Raw genomic sequence first — 15496 nt, 5'->3', positions numbered from 1 at the left:
CCTTTATTTCGACATGTGCTCTGCTAATTTCTAATCTGCTTTACTTTGTGGGCAGGGAATCCTAATTATAATGCAATGTACATCAGTCTCAGAATTCCATATACTGTGAAGTGTATCATCTGATTCCCTGGGGTAATAAGACTCTTGAACAGCTTTCACAACCATACTAGAGCCAAGTTCCAATTTAAAGAGTGGGTATGTTAAAATGACCCTGCATTAAACATGGGGAGCAGACCTGATGAGTACTCAGTCACATCTGTTCATTTTAGTGAGCAAATTAAATCTTTGCTCCAAGTAGCACTTCAAATTTATAACATCTAGGTGTTCAGATACCCTGGTAAAGTGGTATAATGCCTTGGTAGCTAAGAGAGAGTTAGTAAACAGTTCTCTTGATTATTATATATAGGCTCCAGCTAAGTTGCAATTAAATTCCACCTGTGGAACCCCATTGAAGAGAATGACATGGATGCAGCACCACAGAGTATAATGTTGTCTACAGAATCTTATTACTGATGGTGATGCATGAGAAAAGCTCATCTTGACTCTGAATGAGGGGAGACTGTTAAGAAAAAAATCTCTTCATTTGTAAGAGCTTGTCTACACATGGAGTTGTTCAGACATTACTCTTTCAAAATAGTAATTCCACATGCGGACTCTTGAATTTCTGAAATTCCACTTTAGCTCAATTCATGCACTAACCAGAAACAAGGCACATGTATTCTGGAGTAAGCATGTGCATGCATGAATTTACTCAGAAATTGGGTTTTAAATTTACACCTTCTCTTAATCCAAATTAATTTTCAAATGTTGACAAGCCCTCCAGTAGGCACATTTGATAGAGAGAGAGAGACAATTAACATGGAACCTTACGATGTCCTTTTTATAGAAATGTTGTGGTAGCCATGTTGGACACAGGATAGTAGAGATAAGAGAGATCTCTTATTGGACCCACTTCTGTTGGTGAGTGTAAGCTTGAAAGCTTCTTTCACCAATAGAATTGGGTCCAATAAAATAAAATTACCTCACCCACCTTGTTTCTCCTTTTACAGAAATGCTTTTCAGAGGAGAATCACACTTTAAACTCAAGACAGCCTCTTTAAACCAAGTTGTTCACTGTCTTCTGAATGAGTAACACTCTGATAGCACAGCTACAATGAATAACGGGGGACAAAAACAGTTACCAGTAAGTGAAGTGTGTGTGTGCCTGGACTAGACTAGAGTTACTCTCTGTGGGCCAAACCGCAGGGCAAGAGCTGGCATTGGCTTACAGAGAACAAAAATTCACCTTCTGCTCTCTGAGCATTTGGGATGTCAGAGGCAGTTTGTGTGAGCTTGTGAGGGAAAAGAAGGTGTGCACACACAGGTGCATGAGGGGCTAAAGGCATATGGTGTTTGCATCAGCTGTGTAAAGAAAGAATGATAGAGTGGCACAGGTGGTGGTGGAAGTGATTTGAAAACATGGAAGTGACAGGATCAATAGGGAGCAGGAATTATGTGTGGGATGGAGGACGGGTGTGTGGGTAGCTGAGGGCAGTTTAGGGGGGATGGAGCAGTAGGTGGGAAATGAGGGGTAGATTGTACATACACATGCTGGGTGGAAGAAATGGAGAATGTTTTAAGGGGAAAGCCAGCATCTAGAGTGCTTAGACAAGAGGACTAAGCTCCTGAAAGGAAAAGGGCCCATGAGTTTGGGTGGTGTGAGAGACAGGCTTGTTGAAGAAGGGTGTGGGGTGGGGGCAGGGATGAATGGGGGAGAGGCAAAGTGCCCAGGGCCTGGCTGGCTGTGTGAGAGGGACGGTCTGGGGTGAGGGTGTGCACTGTATGGGGGATGGGCAGCTATGTGGCTGTATGGAAGAGATGCAGAGTGGCTGGGGGACTGGCTGTAGGGGGAGGGACAGGTACATGGGGCGGGGGGGCACACGGGGTGTGTGGCGGTGTGGGGGAGGGGTACCTATGTGGCTGTATGCGGAGTGGCCGGGGGGCTGGCTGTGGGGGAAGGACAGGCGCGGGGGGCACACGGCGTGTGTGGGGGATGGGCAGAGGGGGCACGGGGATCGGACGGGAGGGGCAGAGAACTCGAGCTCTCGCCCCCCGGCGGTGACTCGGCCGGGGGTGGAGCGAGCGACCCACGCTCAGCGGGGGGGTGGGGTGGTTCTGCCGCGATTCAGGCGAAGGCCGGAGTCCGCCCTCTGGGCGGGCGGGCGGACGGGGCCGTCACCAAACGCCCCGAGGGGAGCCCCAGCGGCGCGGCGCGGGGACTGCCCCTCCTGCGGCCGGTAGCGGGGCTGCGGCCAGCCGCCCCGCCCCCGTTTCGGGGCGCGCAGAGCACTTTGTCCCCGCTCCCTGCCGGGCCCGACGCTAGGGGCGCTGCGAGCGGCGGGGAGGAGCGAGTCAAACGCTGGAGCGGTGACGTGTCCCGCACGCCCCGCCCCCGCGCAGGATATATAAGCGCAGCGGCTCACGTTGTCGGTCTTTTTCGCAACGGGTTTGCCGACGCCTCGCAGGTGAGAGCCGGCCGCGTGGCGCAGGCCTGGTGGGGGAGGGGCGGGCCCGTGTGGCTGGAACAGTCGGGCCCGAGGGTCACGGTGGGTTTGTGCGGCCACGCGCGGGGAAGCTGCGGCGCGTGCGAGGGTCCGGGGCTGGTGGTGGAGAAGGGACCCGCGGAGAGGGGGGGGTGTCGGGAATTCGCCCCGGCGGCCCCACCTGCGGGCGGGGGAGGGGGAGAGGGCCCCACAAAATGGCGACGTGTCCCCCGCGCTGCCGCTTGTTTGGGGGGGTTGGACCCCGGGGAGGGGAGTAGCTGCTACATGCGGGGCCCTGGAACCGCCCATCGCCACTCTAGGGGATCCCCCCGGCCTGGTGGTGCGGGCCGGCCGGCGGCGCGCCAAGGGTTGGGTGGGGAATGGGGCCGCTCCCGTTCCCCGCCGCCCGCTCAGCGAAGATGGCCGCTTCCTTTCCCTGCCCTCCTCCGCGAGCGCCACAAAATGGAGGACGCGGCGGCCGGGCGGCGGGTTAGTTACACAAAGGAGCCGCGCCCGCCGCCCGGGCCTGGCCCCGGCTCTGCGCTCTCCGGCCGCATGGCAGCGCCTCGCGCCCGCGGGGTGGGGGGGAGCGCTTCTCGCGTGTGGAGCCCCCCCCGCGGTGGGCGGAGCCGTGGCCCTCGAGCGCCGCCCGGGCCTACTCACGGCCTCGAGGCCGCCCCGCCCTGGGCCGCGCGCGCCTCCCCGGCTAGCGAGGCTCCGGCCCGGCGCGATCCCTGACGGGTTTTCTCCTCCGCAGGTGTTGATTTTGTACCGAAAGAGCCGGACGCCGCGAGCCACCCATCATGGGCAAGGAGAAAACCCACATCAACATCGTCGTCATCGGCCATGTCGACTCCGGCAAGTCCACCACCACCGGGCACCTCATCTACAAGTGCGGGGGCATCGACAAGCGGACCATCGAGAAGTTCGAGAAGGAAGCTGCGGAGGTACCTTTGCTGGCCCGAAAGATTTAATTAGCCCAGTAGCCTGGTTTAAGTGCAAAATGGAGGCTCAGAGAGGAGCTTGGGTTGGTGAAATAGCACCATGTTCGCTATTTAAGCAGCGCTTTTCAACTACTCTGCAGACACTAGATCTCCACCCATCAGTCAGAACAGGAAGAAAATATCTGATTTTATCCAGTGACTTCAGCAACAGTAGGGATTTTCAGCGTTCCCAGCTTCAGGCTGGGTGTTCAATCAGACAGGAAATGCAAAACAGTTCTGTGTAAGCAACTGCTGCATTCAGGCTTTTTCTCTAAAGGTAGAGGAATACATGGCTCTTCCTATATCAAGTTGAAAAACATTTGTTACTGTATGTGCTTGCTCCATATGTTCATTGGTGTACTTTCATTTCCATGTAGTAGAAGAGACTGCATCTCAAAAAATACATTGAGTGACAATATTATACTAGCTATAAAAATAGCCTGTGGGTGAATAGCACATACTCTAGTTGTGGAAGAGATTAGTGGTATGAAAACAAGAACTTGCAGTGGACACTTGATATGAGGGCTTGTCTTTGCAAAGCCTAACTTAATTAACAGACTGAAGGCTAAAGTGTCATAGGTTAAATAACTGAGAAAAGAGATGGAATCTCTCACCAGTTGTGCCAAATGCGTTCAAGCCAAAGCAGTATTAGCATTACAGGAAACTAACTGCAAAAGATGCCTTGTACCATTTTTAGGAACTTTCTCTGTGTACTGCATACAAATTGTGTTAAGCTCATTTAGAAAGCTAACAAATGTTACTTTTTTTTAAACACCTGTAGATGGGCAAAGGTTCCTTCAAATATGCCTGGGTTTTGGACAAGCTGAAGGCTGAGCGTGAGCGTGGTATCACAATTGATATTTCTTTGTGGAAATTTGAAACAAGCAAGTACTATGTCACCATCATTGATGCTCCTGGACACAGAGATTTCATCAAAAACATGATTACTGGCACCTCCCAAGTATGTAAACACTATGAATTCAGTTGAGGGCTTTAGTATTTTCTGATGTGTATTTGTGGGTCTATGCAAAAAAAAAAAACAACTAACCTACCTTTTTCCCCAAAGGCTGACTGTGCTGTCCTTATTGTTGCTGCTGGTGTTGGTGAGTTTGAAGCTGGTATCTCCAAGAATGGGCAGACTCGTGAACATGCCCTTCTGGCCTACACACTGGGTGTAAAACAGCTGATCGTTGGTGTGAACAAGATGGATTCCACTGAGCCACCGTACAGCCAGAAGAGATATGAAGAAATTGTCAAAGAAGTCAGCACTTACATTAAGAAAATTGGCTACAATCCAGACACTGTAGCTTTTGTGCCAATTTCTGGTTGGAATGGAGACAATATGTTGGAGCCTAGCACTAACGTAAGTTTGTTTACCTTGTATATCAGAATTAAGTTGGAGGGACTGCCAGGATGAATTGGCAGGATTAAGAAACAATGCATTTGAATGGCGTTTATATCTATTTAAAACTCAGATCAGGTTTCATGTTTCACAAATTACCTTAAGATATCAAGGATGAAATGTAATTATCCTTCCTATTTCTTCATCCCAGTATTGCTAAACACAAGTTACATTTGTGCTGCTTTTTGTTAGATGCCCTGGTTTAAGGGATGGAAGGTTACCCGTAAGGATGGCAATGCCAGTGGAACTACCCTGCTAGAAGCTTTGGATAGTATACTGCCACCAACTCGTCCAACTGACAAGCCTCTGCGTTTGCCTCTGCAAGATGTCTACAAAATTGGTGGTAAGTACTTTGTGTGAAGAATAGTTCTGTAATTTTTCCTCCAATAGTAAGCTTTGTTGTATTTTAAAATCTGTCAGATTGATAGTGACGGTATCGCTTTAAAAAGCAGAAATTGCCTAGGTAAATTAGGAGTAAACATCCTAGAGTTCCTTTTTTTCTTTTCAGGTATTGGTACTGTTCCAGTTGGTCGTGTGGAAACTGGCATCCTGAAGCCAGGCATGGTAGTAACATTCGCCCCTGTCAACGTAACAACTGAAGTAAAATCTGTTGAGATGCATCATGAAGCTTTGAGTGAAGCTCTGCCTGGTGACAACGTTGGCTTCAATGTCAAGAACGTGTCTGTGAAAGACGTTCGCCGTGGTAATGTTGCTGGTGACAGTAAGAATGACCCCCCAATGGAAGCTGCTGGCTTCACTGCCCAGGTACTTTTTCAGAACCATTTGAAGATCTTTGAAACTTTAGTTATGGATTGATGCAAATATTGGCTGGTCATCTTGTTTGGAGTGAATATTTTGAAGTTCATCCCTAGAAGATAAAGTACTCCTGGCTTTTTAAACAGCTCAACCCAACAAGTAACCATGAGTTATGCTTGAAAAGTTACTGGTTTTTTCCTTACAGGTCATCATCCTGAACCACCCAGGCCAAATTAGTGCTGGTTATGCCCCTGTGTTGGATTGCCACACTGCTCACATTGCTTGCAAGTTTGCTGAACTGAAAGAGAAGATTGATCGTCGTTCTGGTAAGAAATTGGAAGATGGTCCTAAATTCCTGAAATCTGGAGATGCTGCCATCGTTGACATGGTCCCAGGCAAACCCATGTGTGTCGAGAGCTTCTCGGACTACCCTCCTCTGGGTAAGTGGTCCTCTAAAATAACTACTTGTAAATTCATGTTATGTTCCATGCTCTTCTAGAAATCTGTGTCTTAGTTGTTTCTTGGGTGACATCCACCTTACTTTGTGAGGTGTCATTGAAACTTTAAGCTTGCTATAAGACTTTGCGCAGTGCTCCATAACCCTTTTTAAATGGGTGTAGGCCAAATTCCATTTTACATTCAGATACTTTCAATATCACTTGCAGTTTAAGTTTTATATTTTTACTTCCTGCCATATCCTGTGTGGTGTTGCCATGCAGAGGTTGTCTCAGTCAGGGTATGCATCTGTATACTCACATACAAAATTATAAAATGTTGTCATTTTGTTTCCAGGTCGTTTTGCTGTGCGTGACATGAGACAGACTGTTGCTGTTGGTGTCATCAAGGCAGTTGATAAGAAAGCTGCTGGAGCTGGCAAGGTCACAAAGTCCGCCCAGAAGGCTCAGAAGGCTAAATGAAAATTCTGTACATCAGCTGCCACCTCAGTCTTAATCGGTGGAACGGTCTCAGAACTGTTTGTCTCAATTGGCCATTTAAGTTTAATAGTAAAAGACTGGTTAATGATTACAATGCATCGTAAAAGCTTCAGAAGGAAAGGAATGTTTGTGGACCATTTGTTTCGTGGCAGTTTAAGTTATTAGTTTTTAAACCAGTAAATTTTTTTAATGGAAACAACTTGACCAAAAATCTGTCACAGAATTTGAGACCATTAAAAACAAAGTTTTAATGCTAAGTTTGTGTGTTCTTTGGATTAATGTTGACTATAGGAAAGCTATATCCAATTTATTAGAGTAAAATTCAAATATTTCTATATTTGCTTGAGTTAAAGGTGAAATAAAAATTGAGTCTCTGCTAAATGTCCCTTAACAGTACAGTGGGATTTTACAAGTCCTTAAACACTTCCTCATTGACTGACCTAAAGATATGTTACACTGGACAAATCAGATGCTGTAATGTATTGCAGAGTGGTGCATTCTACAATACATTCAGTAAACCAAGTTTGTGGTTTTTTACTGAGGAAGGTGGGATGGACAGTAACTTCAAAGGGTAAACTTGTTTTCTTTGCCAAGTACAACTAGATTAGTTGGGACATCTTGCACACACTTGAGCTCAATTTCCACTTTGTTTTCTAGTTTGTCCATTAACTTAAATGGATAAGTGTGTAAACATTATTCATGCGTTTACTTAGGTCATTTAGTAGTTTGAATTCTATCTAGTCCAGATGACTCGCATAGTTAAGTTTACTGCAGCTTTCAGACCTATACATTTTGCTACTGAAATCAACCCGTGTAAATGACAGATTTTTTAAATTTAAGTAATTGTTTAATTGTTGAATTTCCAAGAAATGGAAGATAGAATATTTTTTTAATTTTAGTACCATAGATTTGGGACACTTGGAAACTAGAGCAAAAGTAAGTCATGGAGGTTGCTTTGAAATCATGTCCTGCAATTTAGCTTCTGACTGTGAGCCTGTTACACATCTCAGGTGACACTAGTTAAACAATAGAATTTGTTAGTTATACTTAACATCCTGAAGTTTGACATAAAAGCACTGGAAGCCACTAATTACAAAATCTTACTCATGAGTAAATTTGGAGAATAGAACTAGTACTTCGATCTAAAACAAGTGATTAAAATGCTTAAGAACTAACAAACTTCAATGTTTGACGGCACATTTATACTTAAATAAGTCTGGGCCTACTGGGGCTTGGAAATCTTCAACAAAGCTTGAGAACTGATTTTCTGTCTATTTGAATTGGATATTAATGTCAAAGGAGCCAAATTTAAACTTGGGGAAGAACTTCATTGATGTCAAAGGACTTATTTACATAAGGTCTGAATCGGGCCTAGTTCTCTGTAAAAGCACTGTAATGGGATCAGGAAAACTAACTCTTAACTAGTAGCTGTATAATCTATTACCAGACCTTCCTCCCCCCACCCCAAATTTAAAATACAAACTGGCAACAAGATTCAAGTTACAATTAGTTTGGCAGGGCCAGAGTGCCTGTAAAACATGAACAGTACTTGTCTGCAAGTTAATCAAGAGGTTTCAGTTGCACAGTGATCCAAAATTACTATATCAATCTCATATACATTCTTTCCACAGCCTTCACAAACAAGGTAGCAAAGATGATTAAACTTTGTGGCTTAATGGTTAGTATTGCTAAAAATGATTACTAGCACCAACTTCTCAGTGAGATCTATATTTTCATCTGCAACATACTTTTTTTTTCCCCTTTACTACCACATTTCAAGTTGTAAGGGCCACTGCAGATAGTGAAAGGCTAGTATGTTTCTGTACTGACTTCATTTTCCCCATCCATCCCTCAGTTAATCAAATTGTTGGATAAACTTCTAGTTTCGTAGCTTAAGATACATTTCCTGGATAATACGAAGCTGTTCATACCTTTTTGTCTTAACCCCATCCCTTCTGCTGGCCAACCTCAGTTTATTTCCACATAGTCTTTAATCCAATAAACCACTCCACTAGTGGGGAGGGGGGGAAGCTTTGACATACATTGCAGAGATGAGGAATCTTCTATTCCTTCCTCCGTCAGGAAGATGGTGGTATTTAAAAAGTAATGAAAATGTCTAAATTTTCACTGTTGACTTAGGTTAATGTATTTCTAATAGCAGAAAGATAATTTTAATCACAAATGTAAAATTCTAGATAGTGTATACATTTCCCATAAGCTGTTGCAATATTTAAGAAGATGACTGTACAAATTTCTGCCTAAAATAACTTTTCTGAATTGTCCTCCAGCCATGACACTTCAGGAATTGTAATTAATTTGATAAAAGTATTGATGCAGGTAAAAAATAGGATCCTATTAAATTAGAATGAAAAGCCTAGTAAAACCACCACAGTGCCAAGGAACTATCTTCAAAGTATGTTTCTTTTAGACTTTTGAAGGAAAATCTTGATATGAATTTATAATAATATGCAGCCAGCCTTTAGGGAGTAGCTACTGGTTTTGCATTGATACCAATTTGGGACAAAGTACCAATATAATGTCATGCTGTTGTACAGTCACCTTTCTCTGCATGTTGAAGGCTTAGTTTACACCAAGCTGAGTTTTCCATTACAAACCTTGCCCTTAAAAATTGAGTCTGTGCTGCATAGTGGCTTGAAAATGAGTGTGTGGGAAGGAGGTGATTCAACATCAAAAGTTTCTTTAGAGGCAAGAAGACTGCCAAGAGATTTAGCTTGTAGCCTAGCAGGTGCTGGCCGATTTAAATGTGGCTAGCTGATGAACAACTGGCAGAGAAGGAGGGCAGAAATGCTGTGGAACTTTTTTTTTAGGATGCTATTTTCATATGGTCTGTAAATTCTGAAATAAAAGTCATTTCCCTCAAATAGAAAATGCTGCAGCATGAGGGGAATGCAAGGAGGAGAATTCAGACCTAAAACCTAGCTGACTAGAGACTTCAATGAGAAAAAATCTGACAAGCTAAAAACTGCCAAAAATAAATCCCAAAGTTGGTTAATTGTTAATTTTTTGTGTATGGGAGTGGAAAGAAACTTCAGATGAATTTTAGGTCAAAAGGCAATAGCCTAATACATACAAAAATGTATTGTCTGAATTCTCCAAACTCTAACTGTAGGTCCTTCTGCCTGTGTTACTAAAATGTCACCTTTGATTATTAAAAACAATTTACAGTTTAACTTTTCACCATTTATGCTGGGACTTTATTTTTGAGCACTCTCAGATTTGACAGTGTAACTAGGCTAGTTTTGCTTTCTGGTTTTTATGATCTAATACACTGCTGTGGGGGACACTTAAAAATCTATGAACATGTGTAAAAGCATCTCAGATCTTATAAGCAAAATTTTGGGCTTAAGACAACTTCAGTAAACCTAATAAATTCCATAGCTGAGAACTGCATCTGATCTCTGATTCTTTATTTCCCAAGATGTGTTCTTCCCAGCTGTCACAGTCCTTAATATAAATAATGTAATATTCAAATTATCCCACAGTATGTGGGATTTGTTTGTGTGTGATGCTTTGATAACCTTACTTAAATGGTAAACATTACAATAGCCTATAGGGAAAGTGGTAGAAGCCCCCTATCAAATTTATTTTAAATTGGAATGGTCAGAGTAGTAAATAACTCTTGGATACTGACCTACACTGGAAGAGTGAAACTAGAGATCAAGTTAGGAGACCTTAGTGCTCTTTCTAATTTCTGTTGCACATCCTAAATTACTAGTTTTTAATAGAGAAACAAACTTACATGTTTATAAGTATTTTTTAAAAAATCCCCAAAGCCTATGCATCAGGTATTGTGTTTAACCTCAGGCTGGTGCCTCCCTAACTGCCATATCCCTATAAAACAGTTTTAACTAATGAGGGCATGAAGCACCAAAAATGGGAAAACAGGTCATTGTTAGAAAACTTGAGGGGGGATGCGGATCTGGAAGGGGTGCTTTACATTTCTCTCTACTTATGGCAGGCAACTAGCAATGATCTTGGTTATGGCTTGACTGCTAGCTGACTTGCAGCTATTTAACTGAAGGTGTAATTTGAAACAGATTTTAGTGAAAGGCTAAAGTAAGTGGTTTAAACTGAAAAGTTTAATTCAGTTAGGAACATGTCGGTACATGGCTGTTAAATGGCCAGCCCCCATCATTGCCCGCAGCTCCCATTGGCCAGGAATGGTGAACCGGCATGGTCACTGGGAGCTGTGGGCGGCCATGCCTGTGGATGGTCAATGTAAACAAACTGTCTCACAGCCCGCCGGCGGATTACTGTGACGGGCCGCAGCTTGCTCATCACTGTTATAAACAAAAGGTCAGATTAACTTTTTCCCAATATAGTTCTTAAAGCAGAGATTTTCTAACTATGGGGCAGAGAGGGCTCAGCAAAATGTTCAGGGTGGTGACACCAGGCAGCTCGGGGAGCGATCACCACTTCTACCCCAACTCACCTCAGTGGTAGAGGTGGTGCTGTGGGTCAGTGTCAACATCCGCCATGGCCATGCACTGATTTTCACTCCTGGCAGCTTCTGCATCTAGTACTAGCTCTGCCCCAAAGGGACCATGGCTCATGTGCCTGTCTTCACCCTGAAATCCTGAGGGAGGGAGGGTATTGGGGGGATGGGGGGAGACAACCAAAAATTGTAACTCAAAGGGGGAGCAGGGAGAGGGAGGACTCAGCTCAAAAAGTTTGAAAGCGGCTGCCTTACCATAATAGGCTAGGGCACAGGACAGGCTCGCACATGTAAGATCCAAGGCAGATGTAAACTTTCCAGAGGCCAGGTAACCTTTCTGTTGATGGCCACCTTGGCTGAGCCTATAAATGTGTCATCTTTTGCTGATGGACTGTAAATGAGGAAAGTTATATTCTTTCACTATCCCTTGATGCAAGGATGCTGTCTGACAAGGAGTTCATTGGTGGGATTTTAGGTGGCTGAGGGGCCCAACTGGTGCCCTGCAGATTTTTTCCCCACAGCCGTGATAGGTGTAATCTTGGAGGCGCTAGTTGTTGGCTGGACTGTTGTGTCCCTTCTTTCCCTCTTTGTCGCGTCTCTGTTGCCTGAGGATGTTTGTTCTCTTCAAAGTGAGCAGGTGGAAGCATTAACGTAGGTGCGAACGTTGGCGCCTTTTCACCATCTAGTTAATTAAAAAGTCATTTTGCTGGGAAAGGTGACATCTGGTTTTCTCAGAACCTCCCTGTCCTAAGCTAGGCGCGTGTGTGGAATGCTAACTGGGTTCCTGCTATTTGTGAGGCATCCTGAGACTGTGGCGCAGAGACACACACCTCCCCCTCCACCCAGCTAAGCATTAGCCCTGTTTTCCCTTTGGATTGTGTTCTGGGCTGCTGAGTAGAAGCAGCCCCGGTGAAGCTGGGCCTACATACCTGCAGGCACCCAAGAAGCCGTAAGGCTGACAAACTCTGCATAGGGTGACGTTATAGGAGTGAGACTAAGTAAAAGCTTGTCTTGAAGCCTCAGTGCTTCAGATAACCAATTGAAGCCCGGGGCCCATCCATGACAACTGACCTTCTACAGCAGGGTTCACCGTAAGCACAGAGCCACTTCCCCGTTGGCAAGACTGCCCTGGTGCGGGGGGTGGAGTCAAATGCAGGGCAAGGAAACTGCTCTCAGTCCTAGAAAGAGAACCTCACTCCAAACAGGCACAGCTCTGAGTGGTGGCAAAAGGCTGGAGCCCTGCGAAAGGGGTCTGCTTCCTTGAGCAAAAAGCTGGCACCATTTTCCATGTCTCATTGTGTGTGTCTATGCTGCGGGCTGCTTCTCCCTTAATTTGCTGCTTCACTTGCCTCCACTATGCAGGCAGAGGCAGATTAAGGTTTCCTGGGGCCCTGGGCCAGAGCAAGGGGGAGGGGAGGTGGCTGCCCACTTTCCATCCCTTCTGCCTGCAGCCCCACCCCTTTCTGCCCCTTCCCCCTGGCTCGACCCTGTTCTCCACACGGTTCCTCCCCCTCCATTGCACCTCCAACCCCTTTTGTTCCTTTCTGTGCCCCCTCCCCCACTGGGCCCCCCAGCCCGGAGAAGCTCTGTCTCCATGCCACGGCCTGGGGGCTGCAGCAGGGACTGAGAGCACCACCAGTCCCAGGGCTGCAGTGGGGAGCCGGGGTCTTCCCCTGACCATCCTCCCCACCACATGCTTCTGTAGGGAACTAGGATCAGGGGATGCTGGGGGGCATGTGTGTTTGGGGGAGAGGGGAAGGCCTTGTCCCACCTGATGCTGGGTAGCTAATCCGCCACTGCATACAGGAGGCAAAAGAACTAACAAGAGGCCTGTTGCTTGGCTAAGTTAGAAGTTGCGTTCTCACACAGCCAGTGATTGCTTTCTGAAGGATCTGTCCACCCTTGTTTCTCACCATCACTTCCACTTCTGCCTTTAACAAACACAATGCCAAGGAGTCTCGCATTTCCCACCTGCAGGTCTGGATAACAGTCATCCGATGTGACCCAGTTTCCTAATTCCTGTTTCTACATCTTGGGCTTTAATTATTAAAATATTTACCCAAAATAATCCATTTTGACAGCCTCCAGTCCCTGCTTCTAATAATGTTTTCTTAGCAAGCCCACAAGAGGGTGACGTTAAAAAAAATCAATTTTACATGGTCTTAGATTAAGTGCGCTGTGAAAAACAGGTGAGGTTTTGTTTTGTTTTTGTTTGTGGGTTCTGGGTTGGAATCTGTTACCAGTCCAGCCTGGTTCCCTACACAGCTGCTGTTATTTACACCAGGAATCACTGGACAAATGCTGAGTAAGACTTTGGAGCTATTGCTCCTGCTCGGATAGCACAGTGGTTATTCAGCTCCACCCAGTGGCACATCTCAGCGCTTTGTGAAACTGATTACAAAGTCTTACTGAAGAACAAAGGGCGGCCAGGACCTTGCAGCAAGAACGCATTCGCTAGACGTGTGTGTAATAAAACGTGGAATGCGGAATAGCAGCTTCTCTTTCTGCTCACGGACATTTCGGAGCAAACGAACCCGAAAGCACACAGCTGATGCTGCTTTATTGCAATTGGCAGAGAAGTTCCATAGCTAAGCCTTAGGGCCTGTCCTCAAAAAGGCCATTCTGCCAGGCACCAATAGTTTTAGGCAGAATCAATTATAGCTGCCAGGCTGGAGGAAGAGGCGGGGCTCTGAGAAAACGCGGGCCTGGCTCATTGAGGGTGTTAAAGCTCCGGGGAAGGATATTGAAATGGATCCGAAATTGAATGGGGAGCCAGTACTGACCAAATGTGATTAGGGTGACCAGAGGGGATGAAGAAAAAGAGGTGGAGTTCCACCAGCACAGCACACACACACAAAAAGCAGAGTCCTGGAGTCCCGCCGGCGGGAGGGAGGGAAAGAAAAGCAGAATAAAACAAAACAGGAGTGCGAAATATCGGGACAAATTCCGTCCTGACCAAACACCAATCGGGACGGGGGCCAAACATCTAAAACTCAGGACAGTCCCGCTTTTATCGGGATCTCTGGTCACCCTAACTGTGATACCTGGCATGGCATGCTGCATTCACTTCTCCCCCCTCTGCGTCATCCTGCACAGCTTCGGCATGGTTTTCCCTCTCCCCAAAACAGAGCACGCTGCAGCAGTGTGGACAAGAGGAGAGCAAACAGTCTTGTTGAAAGGGCAGCGTCTCCTTCATAGCTGAACTGTTGTTTCAACAGTTACAGACATGACAAAACATTCAAGCTGTGCGCGACCTTCGCTGCCAGATCACCTTGATAAGCCACAGTACCTGCCAGTTTGTAGATGTTTCCCCCCTTCCTTTTACCATCAACCCATTCCAGATTCAGTTTGGGGCATCATCTTGTCTGGAGGTTCCAATGTTCTGCGAAACTGAATTGTCTGCACCTCCTAAGAAAATGTAGGAGCTCAGTGCTGTGGCATTATAGTCCGTCTCACCTCTTCTGGTCTCTAGCTATTTTATTGGCAAACACTCTTGTTTGCCTTTGTAGCAGTAGTTTGCCCTTAATATGTACTCCATTGAAGGAAGGGGATACAAAGGATTCTCTTACTGAATGACAACTAACAAGGAAGAACTCCGAGAAGCATATGTTGTCTGCCAGGAACAACAACAAAGAGAGAGAGGGTGAAGATATCAGCCGGAGTTCTTTTGAACTTTACAATAGCTTTAGCTAAACTGTTGATTAAAAAGAGAGCAGGAGCAGGGAACTGACATGTTCCTTCTCCAGCGAACCACAGAACAGCAAAACTCAGCTGGTGTAAATTGGTATAGTGCCAATGAAGTCAACAACAAAGCCCTTTGCTTTCATCTCAATCTAGTTACTGGTCAATTTCTATAAGTGCTGAGAGTACAGTATGCAACTTACAGAACAAAAGGGTAAAACTTAAGACTCTCAAGCTGATATGGAAACTGATACTATAACAATGAAGTTCAAAGAAATGCTTGCCAGGACTATGCGCTGAACAGCAGTCTTACAAGTAGAGGTGCAGAAACCTCTGAACCTTCCAAACCATTGGGAATCAAAGGCCAGTCTACAGCTGGGCTGTCCAAAATACTAACCCACACAAGCTGACAGCCTGGGAACCCTACTATTGCACTCCTGGCCCCTGACTTGGCTCTTACTGCAAATGGAGAGGACAAGGATCTGCTCTGACGTGACTGACTGTGCTGGAAGGGAAACAAACATTCCCTGCAATGTTAGATCAGGAGCCACTCTACACTGGCTTAGAAAAGCATTTAGAAAGTGTGTTTATAGTTTAGTGCAAAATAATGATTTACTAAATTCAGATTCTGTATAAAAATACTCAACTGCAGAGCACCCAGGTTTCCACCCACTCCTAGCGCAGACAGGATTCAAGTCTCTTCACTCCCTATTTATGGGACACATTAGAAGGGATATTTCCTAGTACCTAAACCCCATTTC

General features: G+C 45.7%; 1 protein-coding gene across 1 annotated transcript; it reads left to right on the top strand.

Moving 5' to 3' along the window:
* Positions 1–2362: 2362 nt before the first annotated feature.
* Positions 2363–6855, top strand: EEF1A1 (eukaryotic translation elongation factor 1 alpha 1). Its single transcript, XM_045009186.1, has 8 exons — positions 2363–2504; positions 3280–3469; positions 4287–4466; positions 4572–4868; positions 5100–5250; positions 5416–5672; positions 5869–6103; positions 6456–6855. Exons 2-8 carry the CDS (start codon positions 3326–3328, stop codon positions 6578–6580), a joined length of 1389 nt encoding a protein of 462 aa, XP_044865121.1. The 5' UTR covers positions 2363–2504; positions 3280–3325; the 3' UTR covers positions 6581–6855.
* Positions 6856–15496: the final 8641 nt, after the last annotated feature.

The sequence above is a fragment of the Mauremys mutica genome, chromosome 3, assembly GCF_020497125.1.
Source record: "Mauremys mutica isolate MM-2020 ecotype Southern chromosome 3, ASM2049712v1, whole genome shotgun sequence".
NCBI lineage: Eukaryota > Metazoa > Chordata > Testudines > Geoemydidae > Mauremys > Mauremys mutica.
This window is presented reverse-complemented; position numbering and strand designations above follow the sequence as displayed.

Coding starts and splice junctions, on each gene's coding strand:
- EEF1A1 (XM_045009186.1), top strand. CDS start 3,326: ATGGGCAAGGAGAAAACCCACATCAACATCGTCGTCATCGGCCATGTC. Junction 4,467..4,571: donor TGATTACTGGCACCTCCCAA/GTATGTAAACAC, acceptor TTTTCCCCAAAG/GCTGACTGTGCTGTCCTTAT. Junction 6,104..6,455: donor CTCGGACTACCCTCCTCTGG/GTAAGTGGTCCT, acceptor TTTTGTTTCCAG/GTCGTTTTGCTGTGCGTGAC.